At 42.4% G+C, this 23,849-nt stretch overlaps 1 protein-coding gene across 1 annotated transcript in view; it reads left to right on the plus strand.

The window, feature by feature from the left end:
• The first annotated feature begins 850 nt into the window (after window positions 1-850).
• Window positions 851-23,849, plus strand: part of STK32B (serine/threonine kinase 32B) — a 191,361-nt gene continuing 168,362 nt past the window's right edge. Inside the window, exon 1 of the mRNA XM_061992970.1 lies at window positions 851-1,089. Within this exon, the coding sequence (XP_061848954.1) occupies window positions 1,014-1,089 (76 nt within the window). The 5' untranslated portion in view covers window positions 851-1,013. The remainder of the gene's footprint in view (window positions 1,090-23,849) is intronic.

Raw genomic sequence — 23,849 nt, forward strand, 5'->3', positions numbered from 1 at the left:
TCGTGATTCATGTAATATCTTAACGTTTCTGGTAGTTTTCTCTAGTGCACTTTTACCACAGTAAAAGTGCACTAGAGAAAATGGTGTCATTTCAAGAGACACACGTTGATACAGATACATACATTTGTGTGTGTGTATATATATCTATATCTATATATATGAATACGTCTCCGTATGTACCACCCATGCATAAAGACAATCCAAAGGTGGCCCAGGACGTGCGCATCCCGCCGGCAGGGGGCGATGCGGTGCGGTGTGGAGGGGGCGATGCGGGGTCCCCGCTACTCCGTGGCCGGTGTCTGTGTCCGGCGCTCGGGGGACGTGAGACGAGGGGCTGGAGGCGGCTCGCTTCTCCTTCCCTTTCCTCTTTGTAAAGTCAGTAAAGTTCAGTCAAGCGTCCGCGTCCCTTCGCGCTGCCGGGGGCGAACCCCCAGTCGGGAGGTAAAAAATTCAAATGGTCTCACCCCAAGGAAGCGCTTACCCCTCTCAGCCTCTCCGCTGCCTCGGGTGCGGGAGCCCTCGCCAGCTGCTCCGGGCGACGGGAGCCGTTCCGTGCTCCCACATCGGAGCACGGCGGCGGGCAGCCCAGGCTGCGGGTGCTGGTTTGGCGGCCGAGGCGGGAGCGGGGGCTTCGCGGTCCCCAGCGGAGATCTGGCAGGAGGAAAAGAGGAGGGAGGATCCGTGAGGATCCAGGTAGATCCAGCTTTTACCGCTTACCAAAAGCCACCAGCAGCAGGACCTCCGCCTCCTCCCTCCCTCTTTCCAGCCCTCCTCCTCTAACTCCCTCCCTCCCTCCCCTGCCCCTCCGCGATGAGAGACGGGCCAAGTCAGTGCGCGCCAGCCAGCCGCGATCTCTGCCGGGGGCAGACAGATCGCTTTCATGTCGCAGGGTGACTGCTAGCCCTGCGGAGGCTCCCCGGGCCGGGCCGGGGCTGAGGCTGGGGAGGCGGCGGCTGCCCCTGCTGCCGGGGTGCTGGTGCGCGCCGCGCCGCGCGGGATGCTGGCGGCGGGGGATGCGGAGCCGCCCGTGGAATAACATGGGGGGCGGCCACTCCCACCGGGCGCCCGTCTTCGACGAGAATGAGGACGGTGAGTGAGGAGCTGTCCGCGGTACCGCGCCCGCGCGCCCCCTCGGCGCCGGCGGCAGCGCCCTCCGGGCCGGGCAGGGCCCTACCGACGCCCGCAGCCCCCGGCAGCGCTCAGGGAGGGATCCCACCTGCTGCGGGGAGAGCCGCCCGCGGAAGCGGGAGGGAAAGCCCGCCTTTGTTTAGCCGTTCGCGGCGGTCGGGTGGGTGTTCGCTTAGAGGCGAGCCCATCTCAAGCGCAGCACGCTGTCGCTTGGGGTTTAAGCACATGGCAGGTAACTTCATGCGCGCGTTGATGAATGGGCATCGTTTTGGAGCTGGATGCCTGGTCTTTTGTTTTCCTTTATGGATGACTCTTTGCCCACTTGCCCATTTGACATGCTGTTGTCTCTCTCAGTCGGTATACTTCTTGTGCCATCTTTACTTTCTGAAACTTTTTGTAGCTTGTTCTATTACTCTGAGATTTTTCTCTCTGCCTAGATCATACATCATAAGAAAGTGTATCTCATAAAGGAAGGCAATGGAAAAGTGTACATAGTATTTCTTCACTATTTATGCATTTCTTTGTCATTTTCACATGTAGACCATATTTAACTGGAATTATGTGAATGCCTTTCAATTATATCCATTTGGTGTTTTGAAGCACAGAGAAAACAATGCTCTTCGGAAGCAGATATTTGTATATTACCATTAGAAACGTTTTTAATGTTACTTATGGGATAGATGTTGCCTGTCTGGATGATGGGATGCTTAGTTTTGAGTATATTCCCTTCCCAGAGCTTTCCAATAAATTTTATTAGGAGGTGACTGCCTCGATAGGCTATCACATTGTTTTGTTTTTCGTAACAGATCAAAACCATTTGTGCTCCTCCCTATGTGCTCAGGACACATGGAGATGCTTGTATTGTTTTGATAACTGGGAGAGAGTTTATTAAATATATGTAAAGTGCTTAAATGGGTGAATACACATTTACTTCTAAGACACAATTATCTTTCCCTATTCCTTGACGAAGCTCAAAGAGGTGTTTGATGAGGTTTGCTGTACAAGACTCCACTGTTTGTGTGGAGAACAGGACAGGTTATATACTATTTGTGTATTGTGGTGCAATATCTGTCATTTTCTTGTAGATATAAAATTTCAGTCATTTACCATAGATGATGGGATGTAAGCAAGAGGGAGAGGAAAGAACCTCCCAACATTCCCCATCCCCTGATAGAAACTTGATAGTGGCACAATTAGTCCTGTAAACCTGGAATAACTCACCAGGAAATATCTCCAAGAGTGAGAGTATGGTGTTAGTCTTGTCTAGACACCTTAAAGTGAAAAAAATAACCATACCTTTGCCTTTGTAAGGCTTCTGATTGGGCTCTCCTGAGTTTGCACTTTCCATAACTATTTTTTTTTTCCTCCATGAGCCAAGGCTTTGGTCATTTTTTGAACAAAATGAACAAAGTTCAATAGTAAATTATTGCAAAGAAGACTTCATGCCACTTAGTTGTTTTCCCCTCAGGAAAACATTTCTGTAAGGCAGTCATTATTAATACCTAATAAAAAAAGCACAGAAAATTTTTATGGATTTCTATTAAGTCATTATTTATTCTTTGCTTTTTTTTGTTGCTTTGTTCTGTTTTTTTTCCATTATGAATGTTCCTAACATCATCTCTTTTTTTTTTCCTATTAAGATCTTAGCACAACCATCTAGTTCAGAAGAGTCTATTGCTTTTGAAACAATAACCTATTTCCTGTACTACTTACAAATTATTATTCAGGATGTCATTATCTAAATATTTCAATAATAAAGGAAAATATCTACTCTTTGGAAATGTGTCTTAACAGCTTAATCCAAAATCAAGCTGCATTTTCTATTCCCACTAGTAGCTACAAGAGTCACTGTTTTCCACAATACTAGATTCCTTATGAAAAAAAGGAAAATACAGCAAGACAAAGTAGATTTATTTCTTGAGATGGTATAATTTTGCTCAAGCATGACAAAGCTTATCAGTTCAAAGAGAAGTGGAATAAATGAGTTGTGTATGAATATGCTAGCATAGTTGAAACTATGCTATTTAGTGTATTGTCTGTAATGTTACAGCTGTCTTTTAAAGCAAGAAACATTAGCAGAAAAAAGGATTGTCACTTCATGTTTGTGCATGTTAATGATGAATATAGAATAAGTTGTGAATTTGAAAGAAGATATTTAAAACCATTTGTTGTCACTCTGTAAATCAGAAAAAGTTTCTTACTCAGGGTACCACTTAACAAAGAATTATATGGATATAGTATGTGAAGAGCACCTAGCCTGACAAGCCTATAGAGTATCTATATAGACAGACTCTAAACTCTATAGAGTTTAGAGTTACCGCTCATGCTTCTCATCCAATGAGAATGGGTGTTGATCCATAGAGTAGATCTAAAAAGTATAAGTTGCATGTGGATTCACTGCTATGCTTAGAATAAGAAAATATGATCCATCCAGAAGTCTGGACTGCATGCTGTAAATCTCCAACTATCTCAGACAGCATAACACATCATTATCGTACACTGATCTTTTTAAAGGCCATAATACACACCATTTTAAAACCTGCTATATTTATTACATTCTATTTTCATCAGAAGGATCTTCCAGAACTTCACTCTTTGACTGGTTAGAATCATCTGTTTTTCTGCTTAAATGATTCTTAGCCTATTTCTAAGATTTATGTTTATTTTAACTTTCTTGTTAGCCTAACCAGCTCTCCAGCCTCCATGATTACTCTGGTGTATGGATAGACAGCAAAAAAATGATATCCCCTCTCACTCTTTGTTTTGTAAGAAAACCTTTGCTAGGTTTCTTTTATTCCCACTGTTTTTCATTTCCCATGCCCCACAATTTGTCTTGACTGCACACAGCCCAAATTATACATAGAACTACAGGTGAGTTTTCACCAGGACCTTGTGCTGGAAACAATACTTCCTTATCTCCACTGGAAATTACTTTCCTGGTACAGCCTATAAATACATATGCCCTTTTCGTGAGTGTATTATGTGGATAGTTCAGTCATCCTGTGATGTCAGCCCACCAGTGCCCTGTTCAGTGCTTTCCGCTGATGAGCTCCAATATAAAGTAGGATTTTTCTGTTCCTATTCTCTCCTGAATATGTGTATCCAGTACTAATATTAGGAATGCAAAGGAGCACATCCTTCCTCATGTTCAGCTCTTCAGAAACAACAATAAGCTCATGAGAATGGTGATAGAGAAGTGAGAGGATTATTCACTAAGTGTTATTTGCAAAGTCGCTGTAGGTATGATAAGTAACAAATATATTAGCAATAGCCTGGTGACTGCAAAGGCTATCTTTCATGCTGGATTTGCTTGACCATGCTCTGTTAAAGCTTCACTGATATTTAATAGGTGAAAGTGAAATAGTAGAAAGGAGTCATTTAGAAAAGACTTGACTCAGGGGAGATATTATTATTACCAAACAGTAATAACATATTTGCCTACATTGTGGTGGAAGATATAGAGGAAAGAGCAAGAAGCAAAAGTGTTACAGGCTGAAAGTTGGTCCTGTTAAAGTTATATGGCAGTCATATTTGGTTATTTGGGACTTAAAAAGGCAGTTTGGCTTCAGTTACTTTTAGAAACAAGTGCACTAAACTTTTAAAGAGCTTACTTTCATTTTCATAATATGTGAGTTTACGTTTAAAGCCTCCCATTGAGCATTCTGAAGCCCCTGAGCTCTACCTCCTTTGCAGAGGTCAGTGTGACATGCTGTGCCTTAGTATGGTAGTCTCCTATCAGAGAAAGGAGGCGTAGCAACATGCCTTGGTTTATTTCTACATGGCTGTCCCTGATTCACTGTATTGTTTATGGATTTACTTAACTTCAAACCAGTGCTGAAGTCTCACTGCTTTGCTTGAATTACAAAACTTCATTCTGCTGTAGTGTCCTAACTACAGAACTCAATGGAAATATTGTGACCAGAGAATATAGCATTCATCCTCTGGAGTTAAACTTTCATTTTTAAAGTGTATTTTAAAATTGATTTTTACCTTTCCTCTTCAGAAGAGCCTTCAGCTTAAACCAAAGATTTAAAGTTGTTACAGGTTGCAGAAAATGTCATTATTAAATAACCAGCTGCTGAAAAGATCATCTTGTACTAAAAGCATAAAAAAATAGATACAGATATTAAGATAGAGGCCTGAAATGAATATGGCTTTAGGTAGCTAAATTCAGAGCATAATGGCTGAATTTATATTAAATGCAATGGAAGCTGAAGAATTATAAAGGTGATATAGGGAAAAATGACACACAAGGGTTTCACTCGGAATCAATGTAATAGTTAAATGTCAAAATGAGTCAGATTCAAAGTAGAGTATGTGGTGTCCAGTTATTGTCAGTGATATGGCAGTGCTCATCAAACTGCTACCACAAAGCTCTAGTGGATAATGTCTGAGGCAGTCATTTAACAACTGCAAAGAGCTCGAATCACGAGGCTAATAACATACTCTTTGCAAATGCCTTCATGAAATATAGCCCAACGGAATAGTTAGATAGAGGCCTTAGAATCTGAATACCTTTTATTAGTGAGAGTAACATATATAGGGTGGAATTAATATTTCTGCTGGAGTTTTGGTTTGCTCTTGCAATTTTTATGGCAAGTTATCTAGCATTTAAAATTTTCCTTCACAAAGATGAATATTCCAATTCTCTTTTAGAAACGGATTGGGTAGAAATACCACATTGTGACTTAAAAATGTTTGAATTCAGTTCTGTGTCAAAGAACGGATAAAACACTGGTGTTGAAGGCATTGTTTTATGCCAAGGTTTTAGATAAATAAGACCCAGACCATTGGATTTTTAATTTTGTGTCTTATGACCTTGTTGAATTACATACAATTTATTTTCCATTTACTGAACTTTCGACATAAGGTCATCATTATATGTAATGCAACAAATTTCAGAAGAACTGCCTACAAACAGAATAAAACAATGATCAATGTTGAGCTGCAATTACAGCATGGTATGAAACGGTAGGACAATATAGACAGAAAAAGGAACACAGAAGAGCAGTATGATAATTCCCAACAGTCAAGGAGGTACCAACTGCCAAACTGTTGTCAAGCGTTTCCATGATCTGTTCCCAAGGAGGTTCAGAAGGAATATCATGGCATTGCAACCATCATCAGCCATTATCTTCCTGACACAGTCTCTTAAAGCTTTGGTACAATGTACACAAATAATATGGACCTCTTCAGACACGAAATTGTAGTTATAGAGGAAGTTTAATACTAGATCTTGGATTTCCCTTTTCTACAGGAAACCCCAAAGAGAAGAAGAATCAATCTGGCACTTCTGTCTTAGCTTCTTCCTCTCTCAGTTAAGCTTTTCATCTATTTGACTGTCCTAAAAGTGTTGTGCAATATATGATTTACCTCACATGGTCAGAATTAGAATCAAGAATGTTTCAAGTGTCAGCTAAAGCGTTTACTAATTTTATTTTAATTTACCATCATGATAAATTTACCAGCAATGGCTTAAAATGGACTAGATGAACAAGATCCTTCTTAAACATAGTTTCTACAACTACAAGATTTAATTTCCTTCTTTGGTGGAAACATCCCCGTCAGGACCTCCGTTTTAAGCAAAGTCATCATGTAAGTCTTTGCTGCTGCTTTTGTAGCCTTTCAGAATTGACACAAGTTTTTGACATGATACCTACCTCTAAGAGTTAACCCTATTAGCCATGACAGAATGTTAAGGCATTTCTTGGTGGCTTGTTAACTAGGAAGTGTAAATGCTCAGGTTAGGGTAAAATTTTACCCATGTTGACATATGTGTTACATTGTGTGTCTGGATATCAAGATAAGCTTTTTGGGTAACTAAACACAAATAATTCAAAACTAACCAAGCATCAAACAAGATAATCTTAGAGACTCCTATCTAAGACTGGGGACAACTCTGAATGTGAAATAAACAGTGAGAAAACAAGATTATTGTCTAAATCGACTAGATGATCTCTAAAGGTCTCTTCCAACTCCTACCACTCTATGATTCTGTGATTCTATGATCATTGCTTTCGCAACCACTCCTTTACAAATTCATAAATTGTCTCCTATCCCTGAATATAGAAGTTTCTTGCAGTGAAAAGGTAAAGTTTAGTTCCTTCAACTGTGCTGCTGAGGTTTTCTGTGCCAAAAGAGTAGGCTTTCAGAGAACTGGGTTCTGTAGGACTGGAAAGGCCAAATAGTACAAGAAGAAGCACACTGAAAGTAAGTGCTTAGTTTTCCCATGGACAAATGATGCTTAAATGTATAGAGATTAATTAAACTATCTCTACTCAGTATCAGCTTTGCTTCCAGTAGAGTTCAAAAGATCTGTTTCTCTTCTGCAGGGCAGATCATGAGGCTGGTTGCACTCACTCCTCTCTGACATCTTTCCATAGATGGGGGGAACAGATCTATCTCTTCCTACAAGGCTCCAATGTGATATCCACTGGGGCATTGATAATATTCTTAGATAATAATTTATATCTGGCATGAAAATGAAAGAATCCTTGGTGTGAATGTGTGCTACAAAGCCAGTAGTAATGTGGGAATGCAGTTGTTTGTGAACCTTGTGTATCATACTCTCTGGTGAATGAAGGAAGTTCTGCCTGGAATCAAATGTTGTACCTTATTGAATTAGAAAATGATTGAGAAAAATCTTTGGAAATAAAAATAGTAAGGAATTATGATCTCACAGATTCATACAGTTCTGTGGTGGAGCTCCATGCTATCCTATCACAGTAAAACGTATGAGGGGAAGGGACAAAGTGAAGGGAGACTTGTCAGGAGAGGCAAGGACTATTGTAGAGGGGAGAACAGCAGAACTAAGTGATATGCACATCAAAGCACCTGATCTCTCTTGAGCACAGTTCCGCTTAATTTCATAAACTAGTAAAATTGATTACCTTAAACTACATTACTTCCTTAATGTATTCCTATGTTGAGCTGTTGCTGAATTTGCTTTTATACTTATGAACACTGTATACGTGTGTAAGCTTCCCTGCAACAGGAAAAAAGTAAAAGATAACTGTTCTGCAAAAATAAAAACCTTGTGATGGTAATAAACATTGTTTTCTTAACTAAATCATATTTTGAGTTTCCTTGGACTCAGTCACAATTTGTCATAAATAACAAATACAGGGTGTTTGCAAACGGAATAGGCAATATCTTAATTTTTTTTCTCCTTTGGTTAAAGAAGAACAAAGCTGTTTTATTCTCAGTCTCTAATACATTAACTGTTTTGACAAATAACACTGGCTTTTATTTGTCTGTATTTGATCCCAAGATGCTACTTGCTTTGTCAGAAATGCCTTTTCGTATCACACAGTATCTGCTGCTGAGCATTGATGAGACCCAAGATGCCTACACCTTCTCAGTACAAGAGAAGGCTGAGTGTTAATACGTTTATTAGGACCTACAACTGATTCTTTTAATACAGTATTTCAAGGAACATCCTTTGACTTAATTTAAAACTTTTAATTATGAACATTATTATGATTGATACTAGTACTGTACCTTTATAAAACACAAATTTTGAAGACATCTCTTGCTTCACTATTGAGTTACTTGTAGGCTTTGCCTTTCAGATTCCTCACTAGAATCTGCCAAATATAATGCAAGTGGAACATGTCACTGTTTTCAGTTTATTCTCAGGAAAATCTTAGTGTTATATATTGACCTATTCCTTCAGGCAGCCAGCATTCTGTTGAATGAGGCAGGTGCCCTGGTGTCAGAGGATACAGAGATGGCAGAGTTACTGAATGCCTTCTTTGCCTCTGTCTCTGCTGCTGGAGACTGTCCTCAGGAGCCTCAGACTCCAGAGGACGTCTGGTTAAAGGAGGAGTTTTGTTTGGTTGATGAGGACTGGGCTGAAGATCAGTTGAGCAACCTGGATATACATAAATCCATGGACCCCGGTGGGATGCACCAGTGGGCTCTGAGGGAGCTGGTGGAAGTTATTGCTAAACCACGCTACATCATCCAGTAAGTCATGGAGAACAGGAGAGATGCTTGAGGACTGGAAGAAAGCAAATGTCACTCGTCTTCAAAAAGGGCAAGAAGGAGGAGTTGAGTAACTACAGACCAGTCAACCTCACCTTTATCCCTGGAAAGGTGATGGAACGACTTATCCTGGGTGCTTTCTCCAGGTATTTGAATGACAAGAGGGTCGTCAGGAGCAGTCAACATGGTTTTACCAAGGGGAAGTCATGTCTGACCGATCTGAGAGGTTTTTATGAAGATGTAACCAGGTGGATAGATGGTGGTGGTGCAGTGAATGTGATTTATTTTAATTTCAGCAAAGCATTTGATACCATCTCCCACAGTATTCTGGCAGCAAAACTGAGGAAGTGTGGGCTGGGTGATCAGGTAGTGAGGTGGACTGTTAACTGGTTGAAGGGAAGAAGGTAGAGAGTGTTGATCAATGGGGCAGGGTCTAGTTGGAGGCCTGGGTCTAGTAGAGTCCCTCAGGGGTAGGTGCTGGCACTGTTACTGTACAATATATTCATTAATATATTAATTATTTTGAATTATTTGATTATTTGGGAGTAGACTAGCAAATTTAATAAAGAGGTCTTTAAACTAAGGGACTTGGGGGGTGGGGGGAGAAGCAAAACAGAACAAGCTGTCCCCTCTAGCTGGGAAATAGGGCAGGACAGGGAATGCAATGATAAGTGCCCTTCATCTGCACACTGGGCTGAGATACAGAAGGCTGACCACCCTGAGAAAGAGCCAAACCGGGGAGGAACCTCCTGCACCGCCCAAGGGAACCTGTGTGTTTGAGTAAGCCCCTGCGCTGCCCCTACACCAATGCATGAAGCCTGGGGAATAAGCAGGAGGGGCTGGAGATGTGGGTGCGGATGCGGGGCTACGACCTCATTGCGGTCACAGAGATGTGGTGGGACAGCTGCCATGACTGGAGCACAGCCATGGAGGGTTAGGTATTGTTCAGGAAAGACAGACTGACAAGGCGTGGAGGTGGAGTTGCTCTCTATGTGAGAGAGCAATTAATGTGTACTGAACTGTGCCTGGGTGGGGATGAGGAGCTGGTAGAGTGCTTAGGGGTAAAATTTAATGGGCCAGGGCAAGGCAGGTGATATTGTTGTAGGAGTTTGCTACAGGCCACCTGATCAGGAGAAGGATGTGGATGAGGTCTTCTACAAACAGCTGGGAGCTGCCTCACAATCACAGTCCCTGCTCCTCATGGGGGACTTCAGCCACCCTGATATTTGCTGGGATAGCCACACAGCCAAGCACACACAGTCCAGGGGGTTCCTACAGATTGTTGACAACAATTTCCTGTCGCAGATGATCGAGGAATCAACAAGGAGGGTTGTGCTGCTGGACCTGGTACTGACAAATAGAGAGGGCCTGGTTGGGGATGTGAAGGTTGGAGACAACTTCGGCTGCAGTGACCATGAGATGGGAGAGTTGAAGATCCTGTGTGGAAGAGGTAGGACACAAAGCAGGACCGTGACCCTGGATTTCAGGCGAGCCGACTTTGACCTCTTCAAAGATCTACTTGGATGGATCTCATGGGATATGATTCTAGAAGGTAGAAGTGCCAATGAGAGCTGGGCAATCTTCAAGCACCACTTCCTCCAAGCCCAGGATCAGTGTGTCCCAATGCACAAGAAAGGAGGAAAAGGAGGTAGGAGGCCTCCATGGATGAGCAAGGATCTGCTGGGACAACTCAGGCAGAAAGCAGCCATCTATGAGAGGTGGAAACAGGGGCTGGCTTCTTGGGAAGAGTATAGGAACATTGCCAGGGCATGCAGGGGTGCAACTAGGAAGGCCAAAGCCCTTCTAGAGTGAAATTTAGCCAGGGATGTTAAGGACAGCAATAAGGCATTTTTCAAGTACATCAGCAGCAGAAGGATGGTGAGGGGGAATGTGGGCCCGCTGCTAAACGCTGAGGGTGCCCTGGTGTCTGAGGATGCAGAGAAGGCCGAAGTACTGAATGCCTTCTTTGCTTCAGTCTTTGTGGCTAAGGCTGGTGCTCAGGAAGCCCAGTCCGGCAAGGATAACAGGATGGCCAGGTCAGCAGAGGGCTTGCCCTGAGTGGAGGAGGAAGTGGTTAAAGACTTGTTGGCCAAGCTTAAGGCTCATAAGTCAATGAGTCCTGATGGGATGCATCCTAGAGTGCTGAGAGAGCTGGCTGATGTGATTGCTAAGCCTCTCTTTATCATTTTTAAACAATCATGGGGACAGGTGAGGTGCCTGAGGACTGGAGAAAGGCCAATGTCACTGCAGTCTTCAAAAAGGGCAAGAAGGATGATCCAGGATGTTATCACTGAACATATGAAGGATAAGATGGTTATCGGGGAAGTCAATATGGCTTAACCAAGGGGAAATCCTGTTTGACCAACCTGATAGCCTTCTATGAGGAAAATGGAATCATGGGATGCATTAAGAAGAGTGTGGCCAGCAGGTCAAGGGAGGTTCTGCTCCCTCTCTACTCTGCCCTGATGAGGCATCATCTGGAGTCCTGTGTCCAGTTCTGGGCTCCTCAGCTCAAGAGGGACAGGGAAGTACTGGAGAGGGTCCAGTGCAGGGGACTGATGATCAGGGGACTGGAACATCTTTCATACGAGGAAAGGCTGCAGGAACTGGGGCTGTTTAGTCTGGAGAAGAGGAGATTGAGGGGAGATCTTATTAACATTTATAAATAGCTAAAAGGTAGGTGTCAGGAGGTTGGGATATCCCTTTTTTTCTATTGTATCTAGCAACAGGACAAGGGGTAATGGGATGAAGCTGGAATCCAAAAAGTTCCACTTAAATATAAGAAAAAACTATTTCACTGTTCAAGTGAAGGAGCCCTGGCACAGGCTGCCCATAGGGGTTGTGGAGTTTCCTTCCTTGGAAGTCTTCAAGGTCCTCCTGGACATGTTCCTATGTGACCTGATCTAGGTGATCCTGCTTCTGCAGAGGGGTTGGACTAGATGATCTCTAAAGGTCCCTTCCAACCCCTACCATTCTATGATTCTATGATTCTATGATTCTATGATTCTATGATTCTATGATTCTATGATTCTATGATTCTAATAACCTTGATGAGGGAATAGAGGGCACTGTCAGCAGGAGAAATCTAATGAAATTCATTAAAGGCAAGTGTAGAGTCTTGCATTTGGGAAAGAATCATCCCATGTACCAGTACAGGTTGGGAAATGAACTGTTAGACAGTGGTGTAGGGGAAAGGGACCTGGGAGTGCTGGTGGGCAGCAGGATGAGCATGAGCCAGCAATGTGCTCTCGTGGCCAAGAAGGCCAATGGCATCCTGAGGTGTATGAGAAGGGCTGTGGGCAGTAGGTAGAGAAAGGTTCTTCTACTCCTCTACTCTGCCCTCGTGAGACTGTATCTGGAATATTGTGTCTAGTTCTTGGCCTCTCACTTCAAGGACAGGGAGGTGCTGGAGAGAGTTCAGCGCAGGGCCACAAAGATGATGGAGTGGAGCATCTCCCTTCTGATGAAAGGCTGAGGGAGCTGGGACTCTTCAGCTTGGAGACTGAGGGGCGGCCTCATTGTTTACAAATACGTAAAGGGTGAGTGTCTTCTCAGAGATGTCCAATGATAGGACAAGGAGCAATGAGTACAAGCTGGAACATAAGAGGTCCCAAAGAAACACAAGGAAATCTTCACTGTGAGGGTGAGGGAGCACTGGAACAGGCTGCCCAGGTGGGTTATTAGGTCTCCTTCTCTAAGAACGTTCAAAACCCACCTGGACAAGTTCTGGTGTGACCTACTCTAGGTGGTCCTGCTCTGTCAGGGGGGTTGGACTAGATAATCTTTTGAAGTCTCTTCCAGCCCTTGAGATTCTGTGATTCACCTGAAGTGTCTGTTAACAAGAGTATCTAAGAGTGCCCTTTTGTATCATAGAAATAAATACTTTCTTTTGTTGCTGAAGATGTTATTTTCCACCCCAATAACCAGAAAACTTGTTTACACTGTAATCTTCTCTCACCTGATGAGTTTGACCTCACCTTTTGCTTCCTTAATTTCCACATTGAAGGTTAACAACATGCATATTTTCATAAAAAATGAAACAGTCTGAATTGCATGAGCAAGGATTTGTGAGGTAATTGGAGAGCTTTGTTTTTAATCACTGGGAATCAAAATTCCATACAAAATATTCATAAAAATGTGATATCTCTTCTTAAATCACCATCTCAGTTCTAGAGGCTGTCAACTTTCTCTGTTTTCCAGTCTGGCATTCTGTCTTTCAGGAAACAGCAGTATGTAACCAAGGAGAGCTTACTGGAGATTTGGTCCTTAGGGACATGGTTTAGGGGTGGAGTTGACAGTGTTCGATTTACAGTTGGACTTGATGATCTTAAAGATGTTTTCCAATCTAAATGATTCTGTAAAGGAAAAGATGGTTATCAGAGGGAGTCAACATGGCTTCACCAAGGGGAAATCCTGTTTAATCAACATGATAGCCTTCCATGAGTGCATAACTGGCTGGCTAGATGAGGGGAGAGCAGAGGATGTCATCTACCTTGACCTCAGCGGGGCTTTTCACACTGTCTTCCGCAACATCCTCATCAGAAAGCTCAGGCAGTGTGGCTTGGAGGAGTGGACAGTGAGGTGGATCAAGAGCTGGCTGAATGACAGAGCCCAGAGGGTGATGATCAATGGCACAGAATCGAGTTGGAGGCCTGTGGCCAGTGGTAGCTCCACAGGGATGGTTTCTGGGGCCAGTCTTGTTCAACATCTTCATCAACAACCTGGATGAGGGGACAGAGTGTAGCCTCAGCAAGTTGGCAAGCTGGGAGGACTCGCTGATTCCCCAGAAGGCTGTGCTGCCATTTAGTGGGATCTTGACTGGCTTGAGAGTTGGGCAGAGAGGAACCTCCTGAGGTTCAACAAGGACAAGTGCAGAGTCCTGCATCTGGGGAGGAACAACCTCCACCAGTACAGGCTGGGGGTCAAACTGCTGAAGAGCAGCTCTACAGAGAGAGACCTGGGAGTCCTGATTGATAATAAACTAAACATGAGCCAGCAATGTGTCCTTGTGGCCAAGAAGGCCAATGGAATCCTGGGATGCATCAAGAAGAGTGTGTCCAGCAGGTCAAGGGAGGTTCTTCTCCCTCTCTACTCTGCCCTGTTGAGGCCTCATCTGGAGTCCTGTGTCCAGTTCTGGGCTTCCCAGCTCAAGAGGGACAGGGCACTGCTGGAGAGAGTCCAGCGCAGGGCCACCAAGATGATCAGGGGAATGGAGCATCTTCCTTACAAGGAAAGGCTGCAGGAACTGGGACTGTTTAGAGAAGACTGTGGAGGTATCTCAGTATTCACAAATATCTAAATGGTGGGTGTCAGGAGGTTGGGGCATTCCTTTTTTTTGTTTTATCTAGTGACAGGAAAAGGGATGATGAAAAGCTGGAACAGAAACACAAGGGAAAACTTCTCTAGTGTAAGGGTGAGGGCGCCCTGGCACAACCTGTCCAGGAAGGGTCTGGAGTCTCATCCAGAGGCTTTCAAGACCCACCTGGACATGTTCCCATGTGACCTGATCTAGGTGGACCTGCTTGAGCAGGGGGGTTGGACTAGATGATCTCTAAAGGTTATTTCCAACTCCTACTATTCTATGATTCTATGATTCTATGATTCTATGATAAGTTTCTTTTGCTTATTCCATAATTAAAGAAATTTTCCTTTTAAATTGAAAGAATTCTTCTTGGAAAGCAGTACTAGAGTTTGTGGCAGCCTATTATTAGACTTCTAAAGCTTTAATGATTATGAAACATTGTTGACAAATCTGATTTTTTTTCCCCAAATTATATATACCCATAAATATTTTCTTCACAATACCATATCCTAATATAAAAGTCTGTCTTTTATATTTCATTAATCCTTTTCACTCTTTTTCTATTTTGAAAATATTTGTTTTGGATGTGTTGATAAAATCTACCCTACAATTTGTTTACCTGTCTCAAATGGAAATATAAATTAAATCTTTGCTTTTTACTTTCCTACTTCTGTAAGGCAATTTTTTCTTGCTTTTGAGTTCTTTTCCATTTTCTATCTCATTTTCCCAATTTTCTCTTTTTTAAAAAATTATTTTAATTTCAATTCTTTCAAGTTTGGAAACTTTTAGATGAGTTCTACAACTTGATGTATTTTTCTGCCCCGTCATTTCCAACTTGGTTTGATAGTGAATGCAATAGAGCACTGGCCTTGTCATTGTATTGCATTGTATCACACACTATTTTGTGTAAGAAAGACTGTCATATTAAGTAAAATAAATATACTATGAGACAATAAACTGCAGTGGATAAAAAAAATCTTTTACTTGTTCTTCCTACTTTTATGGTGATAAGGGAATGCCTGCTGTTTGTTATTTTAGATCTAAAAATGCAAACTGGGTTAATCCTTCCAGTAATAATGATTTCCTTTTGATATTTTTCTACCTCTCTTGCTGAGTGATGAAAACTGTTCTTAGTCACCTTATTAAAACAGAGATGGAATATAATCACAAAATCACCATCCTGAGCACCCTTCACATCTTTCCAAAAGTATCCTCTGCTTTGCCCTGGATTGTTTTAACATAATGCTATGGAGATTGTTTTTATGCTTTTTCAGGTTAGGTTTAGATATATCTTTGTCCAAGCTGTAAATACTGCAAACTCTTTTTGGGCAATATCACATCTTAGGTGTTGTGATTGACTACACAGAATTTGAAATCAAAGAACAAAAGCTAATCAAAAGATTCTTTTTGAGAATTAGGAAAAATTCATCATTTTAAGTCCAGTTTCATATTTGACTGTTTTAGCATAGGAAAACTACAGACATGGATACACAATCTTATGTGCAGGACATTGTTGTGTTGTAGGCATCTGGAAGATCTCAGGTTGTAACGTGAGAGGTGGAGGGTACAGAAGAGGCGGGCATGGGGTAGAGTGAAAGGAGATGCTTGTGTTAGCACATAAAAGCACATGGTGTAAACGATTAGTTGGAATAAAGCATCATCCATACTGAGTATGCAGTGATCTTGTCCCCTCAGTGGGAGTGGGCTGAGTGATCCGTGCGGGCGGCCTGGTGATGTTGCCGGTAGTGGCAACACTGCTGTAAAAAAAAAAGTTAGCTTTTACTAAGATTGGTTTGGGTATGATGGAAGAAACAGACTAGGCAGAAGTCTTCTGCAGCTTCATGATATTCTTCTCTGATCAACCTTGGCATGTGATTTTTCAGCAACACTATGCCAATGATGCCATTATGGCCAACTCTTTTCCAGGGCAGTAACATATCTTTGATGTCTTTTGTGTAAGTTTTGAAGCTAAACTACTAAATTAGATTGTTTATTAGATTGCAAATAATAATAGCAGATAAAAATACCTTAGAAAGAGAAAAACATTTTTAGCATGAAAAACTCTGCAAAACCCTCAGTGTTGAAAGACTTTCTTGCAGGACTCACTGATCTTCTGTTAAATCAAAATATCACCAGTAAATGCTGTGAGATTTTACTGGAAATGAGTCATGGAACTTTCTCTGTTGATCCAAACTTTCAGCAGGGTAGGCCATGTTCTTTTGGAGTTAGGGATCTCTCTACTGATGAATGGGAGAAGAGAGCAGCTAAAGAGCAGCCACGTGGGCAGTTGTTGGCTGTAGGTGAGGAAGACAGGAAATCCAAGTCTGGTGGCTAGGCAAATTCTAGCTGTTACTGGGGTAGCATCTCCTCTCTGATCAGCTTTTCACAAGCCTTTTCTGAGAGTCCGGGGAGATTATGTTTGCTGTATATAAAGATTATAAAAGATTAATATATGGCAGTGGAGAGATACCATGTATTCAGAGGTTCCAAACACTTCTGCTGAGTGCTGCTCTGACTTCAGATCTTTGGTTATCCTAAGACAGGAGCCATCAGTCTATCTCAAAAGTATCGAAGGGAGCACAAGCATGGATTTTAAATGCATTAAAGGAAAGCAACCCTTTCAGTGTAGTTGCTGTCTCTTATAGAGAAAACATACCACCTGTGGCATTCAGCTTTCTCACTGTTTTTAGTGAGGTGCAGAGAATTTTGAATGCTTCCCTAGGCATACAAATGTGAATGAGTAACTACAGGCTCTACTCTCAGCCTTCCATACCTCCTCTGCTAGGTAGATCATATACATTTTTTGATGCACAAACATATGTAGAGGAATGACATCCTGATGATTTGAGTGACAGGATATCCTGGCTACTGCATAGAACTTCCTGTAGTGCTATGTTCTTATTTGGAAAAGAAAACTGTAACTAAACAGATCCCCCAGGAAAGACTTCTGATTACTGTCATATACAATAGGTTTCTTGTAGTCTTGCATGATATTAAGCTAATTTCCTGTCCATTTTTCATCTGTATTTGTTGACTAAGATAACAACACAAAATACAAAGATAGACTTGGTGAGGGGAAATAAACTTCTTTGCTATTTTGAAAGCTTTCCGTTCTGTACAATGAAAAAAAAAAGGCAGTTTAATATTCTTTTAATAAATAGTTGGACTGGATGATCTTTCAAGGTCCCTTCAACCCTTAAGATTCTGTGATTCTGTGAAGCTCTAGTCTACTGATTTACCATTTTTTCCTAGTTAACAAAATATAATACAGATACACATATATTTTTAGAGAATAGTTATCTCTCTATCTATGCAAAGATATTTTTATACATCCATTACTCTCATCAAAACAAACCCATTTTACATTGTAGGGAACTCTAGAACAGAGTCACCAGTATTAATTATTTTCACCCCACATCTATAATTAAACTGATTTGAGTTTCTGTTTCTGTGATTACACAGAACTGATATAAGCACATTTAATACCACCTAATGTTTGTGACATTAAGACTAATAAACCCTCTGCTACACTAAGCAATTTTATCCTCTGCAGTTCACTATTTGTGTTTTGTACCTAATAACTTCTGTTGTTAAAATTAGAAGTTATAATCTTTCAACTAATGTCTGTCAGCTACCCACTCTCTACATCAAATGAATATTTTTATTTGTTCCTGTTGTGTGGTGATATAAGCTAAATCTTTACAAGTTGTGGCTGAGAGACTCTACTGACTTCCTGCTGCCAGTGCCATTCTCCAGCCAAAGTCTGGGAAGTGTGGCTGGCCTAAAGTCCTCCTCCCTCTTCAGTCACCTCTGACCCAACTGATGTGAAAGCCTAGGAATGGAGATGAGGCCCTGATTTCTTTATTGATATTTACTCTTTTCAGCAATGCATAGTTCTATCAGCTTTGGTGTAATGGCTTGTGGTATGTAAATAAGCATACTTTTATCAGGCTGAAACAATCTTTAAATCATCCAAGGATTTCCCAGAGGCAAGTAGTGCAATGAATAGAGAATAAGTCATTAGCTCCAAGTAAAAAAAACCACTTCTGCAGTTAGGTGGTCACTGTACATACAGCAGTCAACCCATCTTTTTTAAGTCTCAGTATCAAAACTACCAATTCCACCATTAAATATTTATCCTTAAACCTTGAGATGAAGAAATTTGTGCTACATTGAAATTCTAAAAGTTCTTTATTAATTAAATATAACTATTACTTGCAGATTCTTTTTCTACCCTTTCTATACATCCCAAAGGAGAACAGTCACAAAAAAATGATGTATCAGAAAGATGGTCCAGTGTTAACTAATAACTCCAGATATTGCTTCATCTGAAGTTAAAAAAAATCAGTCATGTTGTATCAGCAAAAGTTTAATCTTGAAAATGTAGGTAAAATGACTTTTGGGAAAGCTGCTTTTACTCCAAAATGGCATACAAAGTGAAATGATTCTTATGAAATTCAATGATTCACACGGTGAAACAGTAAGAATCCTAGCTAGAATCAAAGAGCAGCCCCTTTTTGGCTCCAGATAACTAAAATATCAGAACTGTAAAGCTAGGTTCTGGTCAGTACCCCTGCAACCTGGGAGGTTTGGGTTGGAGATTTTATTGTTTGTAGAAGTATAACTTAGTTTTACAAATTTACAAGATCTGTGAGTAAGATGAAACTCGAGTGCTGAAGTACATAATGAAAGTCATTTAATTGTGAAAGATGGACAACTGCTGGTGGGCTAATGGATGCAGTCAATAGAGGAGGTCAGTCCTCTTAAAATTAAGTTGTTTCTTTTATTGAAACTATTGATAGAAATCTGGCTAGAGTAAGAGGCATCTAGCTTCTTCTGGACTCTGATGTGCTCTTTTGCATCTAGGTAGTAATGTAATACTTGAAATTTTCCTTAACTCTTCTGTACTGGAGCAGTGGTGCTTAAATATATTAATTATATCTACTGTTAATTTAATTGAACATTGTCTTTTTTCCATAATGAGAGGCAGCTTTTTCTTTTTCCAGTCCCCATTCTACCTTCAGCTACTGTTGTGCAACCTTACTACTCAGAGCTGGATCCCACTGCTGTAAAACCATGGCACAGGCTATTTTCACATGTCACTGTGCAGTAGGAGTGGGCAAGGTGCAGCTATCTTGTCTCTGAGCCAGGCAAGCAGGGCAGGTGAGTGATGTAAGTCGTGTCAGCCAGGAGTCCAGAGGGTAGTCAAGGTGCATGGTCAAACACAGATGTACCTGAAATCTAACTTGGGTGAGGACTGAGCTGACATGCAGCTCAGAAGAGCCATGAGGAGCCTTGTGGGCACCTGCTGTGGCTTTGTCAAGCTGCATTTCACAGCTCTTTCTCATTTCATAGTGGCTTGATCCAGGCCCAAGCTGCAATGGATCTCCTGAGCTTATGGGCAGCATGGTGATGGTGGAGCAAGGGAAGCTGGTCATGGCCAGCAAGGCCAGTTAGTGCTGTCACAACCCTGAGAGATACCGTTTCTTTTTAAAGCTGATATTTGTGACTTTTTTTGATGAGGAAGTTCCATGAGACACAAACGCCGGGGCATCTTTAGAGATCATCTTCAAATGTTTTTTAAATTCTTGCAATTTTGGTACTATTTTTAAATCACAAAAGATAAATCAGATCTGAACAGTCGCATTTACAACCTGCTTGCTTCTTTGACTCTTTGGTGTTCTTATTTGCCCCTAGTATTTCATTCATAGTTGTGGTTAAAAATAGAAGAGAGAATTCTTCTGAGCACAATTTTGGAGACAGACTCCTCATCTCTTGGAATCTGAATTTAGAAGAAAAAGAGAACTCATACTTTGTCTAGGTGTTTGGGTAAAATCCTGTTCCCATGGCTCCCTAACCTCCCGTCAACATAGCGCCAAGACTCATTTTCTGAAATCCTGCTCTGAAAGAATAATGTTCTCAGAGTCACTGCCCAAAAAGGACAAAAGAGGTCTCTTAGATTCCCCCTGGCATGCTTGACATTACAGAGGCTTCCACATGGATAAGATCGACTGATGCCTCACTGAGGGTTTTGTTGGTAACTTCATTAAAAGAATTTTCCTTCACCTGGTGTTCATTCTGTTAAATTTTATTGTAGGAGAAAACAGTCTGGTCCACTGAAATTTGACATTTTATTCCCATAGCAACTTCCCTCAGAGAGCTTTCCAGTTCCGTTATTAATGAGGTTTTTCTCATCGTAACTCTGAGGGAGGTGAATGTTCCTACTTTCCAGCTAAAAAGTTGCTTCATAGTCTATTATGTGTTTTCCGATCTCACAGGGAAGTCTATTACAGTTAAAGTGGAATTTAGACTTTCTATAATGTAGCAACACATTTTCTCAAGGACTATCTTTTCTGACAGCCTGTTTCTCCTTGCAGTAGATTTCAGAAATTCTTTCTGCCAGCGCATTCGTAAGTAAGTACATGACCAATTAGAAACTTCTTTTTCTCAACAAAAAGGAGTTATGTTTTATGACTTATGTTTTTATGACATTTGAGCAGTTTCTAACACTTTTCGTCTTAGTTTCAATGCCAAGTTTACCCTTTCAAAGATCTATGAACAGTATGGAGACTCACAAAGGCTTCCCTGCTATTGACTGTTTGTGATAAAGTCTAGTACATTAATTCAGTTGTTCCTTAACAACTTTTAATGTTTCTGATGTTGCTACTAAGTTAATATCTTTTCTGAACCAAACCTCTGTCCTGTGGCAAAATAAAACTGTTTTCATAGCAACAAAAAGAGGTCTTTTAATTAAAACTCACTGATCTTAAAAAATTAAATATTCACTGAGTTGTGAATTTATAATAGTAAAACTTTATAAATTACTGCTTATAATAGAATACATGGATGAGTGATTAAGATGTTATCAGAAGTTCCAATTACTTTCCACTAAAACAAATTAGTCTATGCAAAAGAAAGCTTTGTACTAGCAAATAGGTTACCTGAATGCTATATGCTGAGGGAATACAGATGCAGCTGAATGAGTTGTAAAGACCATCTGTTACAGTAAACTAACCTGTGATTATCCTGAATGGTTTTGACTCTGTCTGACAAAATCCTAAACTTTTTTCTGCGGCAAAGAGGTCAGGGCTGTGGACTTGAGACAGTTTGTGGTGGTTTAGCCCCGGCTGAGTGCCAGATGCCCACCAAGTCATTCTATCACTCACACTGCTAAACTGGACAGGAGAGAGAGAAATATAATGAGAGGTTTTTGAGTCAAGGACAGAGAGATCGCTCAGCAATTAGCATTACAGGCAAAACTGACTCAACTCAGGGAGGAATGGTTTCATTTATTAATGAACAATCAGAATAGAGTAGGGAACATAAGAAATAAAACCAAATCTTAAAACACCTACCCTCACCCCTTCTTTTTCCTGGGACTCTCCTTTCTTCTGCCTTAGCAGCACAGGGTATAGGGGATGGAGGTTGCGGTCAGTTCATTACAGATGGACTTTGCTGCAGCTTCTTCTCGGGGGAAGCCTCATCACATTTCCCACCGCTACACTGTGGGGTTCTTCCCATGGGAGACAGTCCTTCATGGACTTCCCAACCAACATGAGTCCTTCCCATGGGCTACAGTTCCTCACAAATTGCTCCAGCATGGGACCTCCCATAGGGGTAGTGTCATGGTTTAGGCCCATCAGGGAACAAAGACCACGATTAGCCTCGAGTACCGAAGAGGCTGAGAATTGCTCAAGGGCAGGGAGAGCTTAATTGCCACTTAAGGATCAGGACAAAACAGACCAGGCCACTCGGTTTGGGGAAGAAAACAGAGAAACAATTTAATGCAACATCAACTAAAACATACCCTAAAACATAACCAAAACGCAACAACACAGAGTAATACATCAATGAAGAGTCCAACCAGCCTTTTTAAGAACACCTTCTTGCCACACCTCCCCTCTTCCCGGGCTCAGAGCCCTGATCCCGGGGTTTTTACCCTGTCCCCTCCTGAACGGTTCGGGGGGCAGGCAGTGGGGGTTTCAGTTAGTCTCTTCCTGATAGCTTCTGCCGTTTGTCCCTCCTCAGGACGGGTGAACTCCACACCAGTCCTCCCTGCAAGTCCGTGGGGTAACTCACACGCATGGCAGCCCTGCACAGGCTGCTCCGACGCGCACCCATTCCAAAGGCTGCAGCTCCTCTCTGCCTCTCGTGTGGGGCTGCTCTGCGGCGTGCAGGCTCTCCAACACGGCCTGGGCCATGGCCGTCTCCCCACACAGTCCCTCGCCCGTCCGGGCTCACTCACATGGAGCTGCTGGTAACTCTCGGTCCTGCCATGGGTCTCCATATGTTGCAGGGGCACAGCTTGCATTCTCGCCACGGCTTGCAGAGGGGTCTCTGGTCTATTGCTTCTCCTTCCTTCCTCCTCCTCTGGCTGAAGGGTCCACGTGGCCGCCTCCATCTTGTATCACTCTTACACCTCCTGACTCGCATTCCAAATTCCCGTCCCCTAAATAGTGATGGCAGAGGCGCCAGATTGGCCCAGCCGGGCCGGAGGTGGGTGTGAACCCAGGAGCCGGGGGAGAGTCCACAAACTCTTTACCGGGTCTTCACTGCAACCCGCTCCCCTGTTACTAAGCCAAAAGCTGCTCCTTGCTAAACCAGAACAGGTAGCTCCTCACACCCTGTCCCAACATGGGTCACCCACTGGGAGAACAGTCCTTCAGGGACAGACTGCTCCAGCCCGAGTCCCTCATGAGATCACAAGTCCTGACAGCAAACCTGCTCTGGCATGGGCTTTTCTCTCCCCATAGGCTCCCAGGTCCTGCCAGGAACTTACTCCAGTGTGGGCTTCCCATGGAGTCACAGCCTCCTTCAGGCATCCACCCGCTCTGGTGTGGGGTCCTCCACGGGCTGTGAGTGGATCTCTGCTCCCCAGTGGCCTCCATAGGCTGTAGGGGCACAGCTGCCTCACCATGATCTTCACCACAGGTCACAGGGGAGTCTTTCTTCCAGGGCCTAAGCACCTCTTCCCTCCCCTTGTCCACTGACCTTGGTATCCGCAGAGATGTTGTTTTCACATTCTCACCCCCTGTTGCTGCTGTTGCATACTACCTGCACAGTAACTTCCTCCCCTTCTCAAATGCGTTATTTACAGAGGCATTACCTCAGTCACTAATTGGTCAGGCTTGGGTCAGCTTCAGGTCCATCTTGGAACTGACTGGTGCTGGCCCTATCAAGATGCAGGGGAAGTTTCTGGCAGCTTTAAAGAAGCCACTGCTGTAGCCCCTCACTATCAAAACCTGGCCCAGACAAAACCATTAGACAATTGCATTATTATCCAGTATACCAAACCTAATAACCTAGTCATTTCAGTTCCTACTGTCACACAGCTTCAGTGCCAGCCTAACTGGAGAATCATGTGCTCTCATGTGGTCAGTTACAATGAAACCCCTGCATAAGACCTGAACATCTCTACAACACTAATGTGTAG

Source organism: Colius striatus, chromosome 3 (genome assembly GCF_028858725.1).
Source record: "Colius striatus isolate bColStr4 chromosome 3, bColStr4.1.hap1, whole genome shotgun sequence".
NCBI classification, from domain to species: domain Eukaryota; kingdom Metazoa; phylum Chordata; class Aves; order Coliiformes; family Coliidae; genus Colius; species Colius striatus.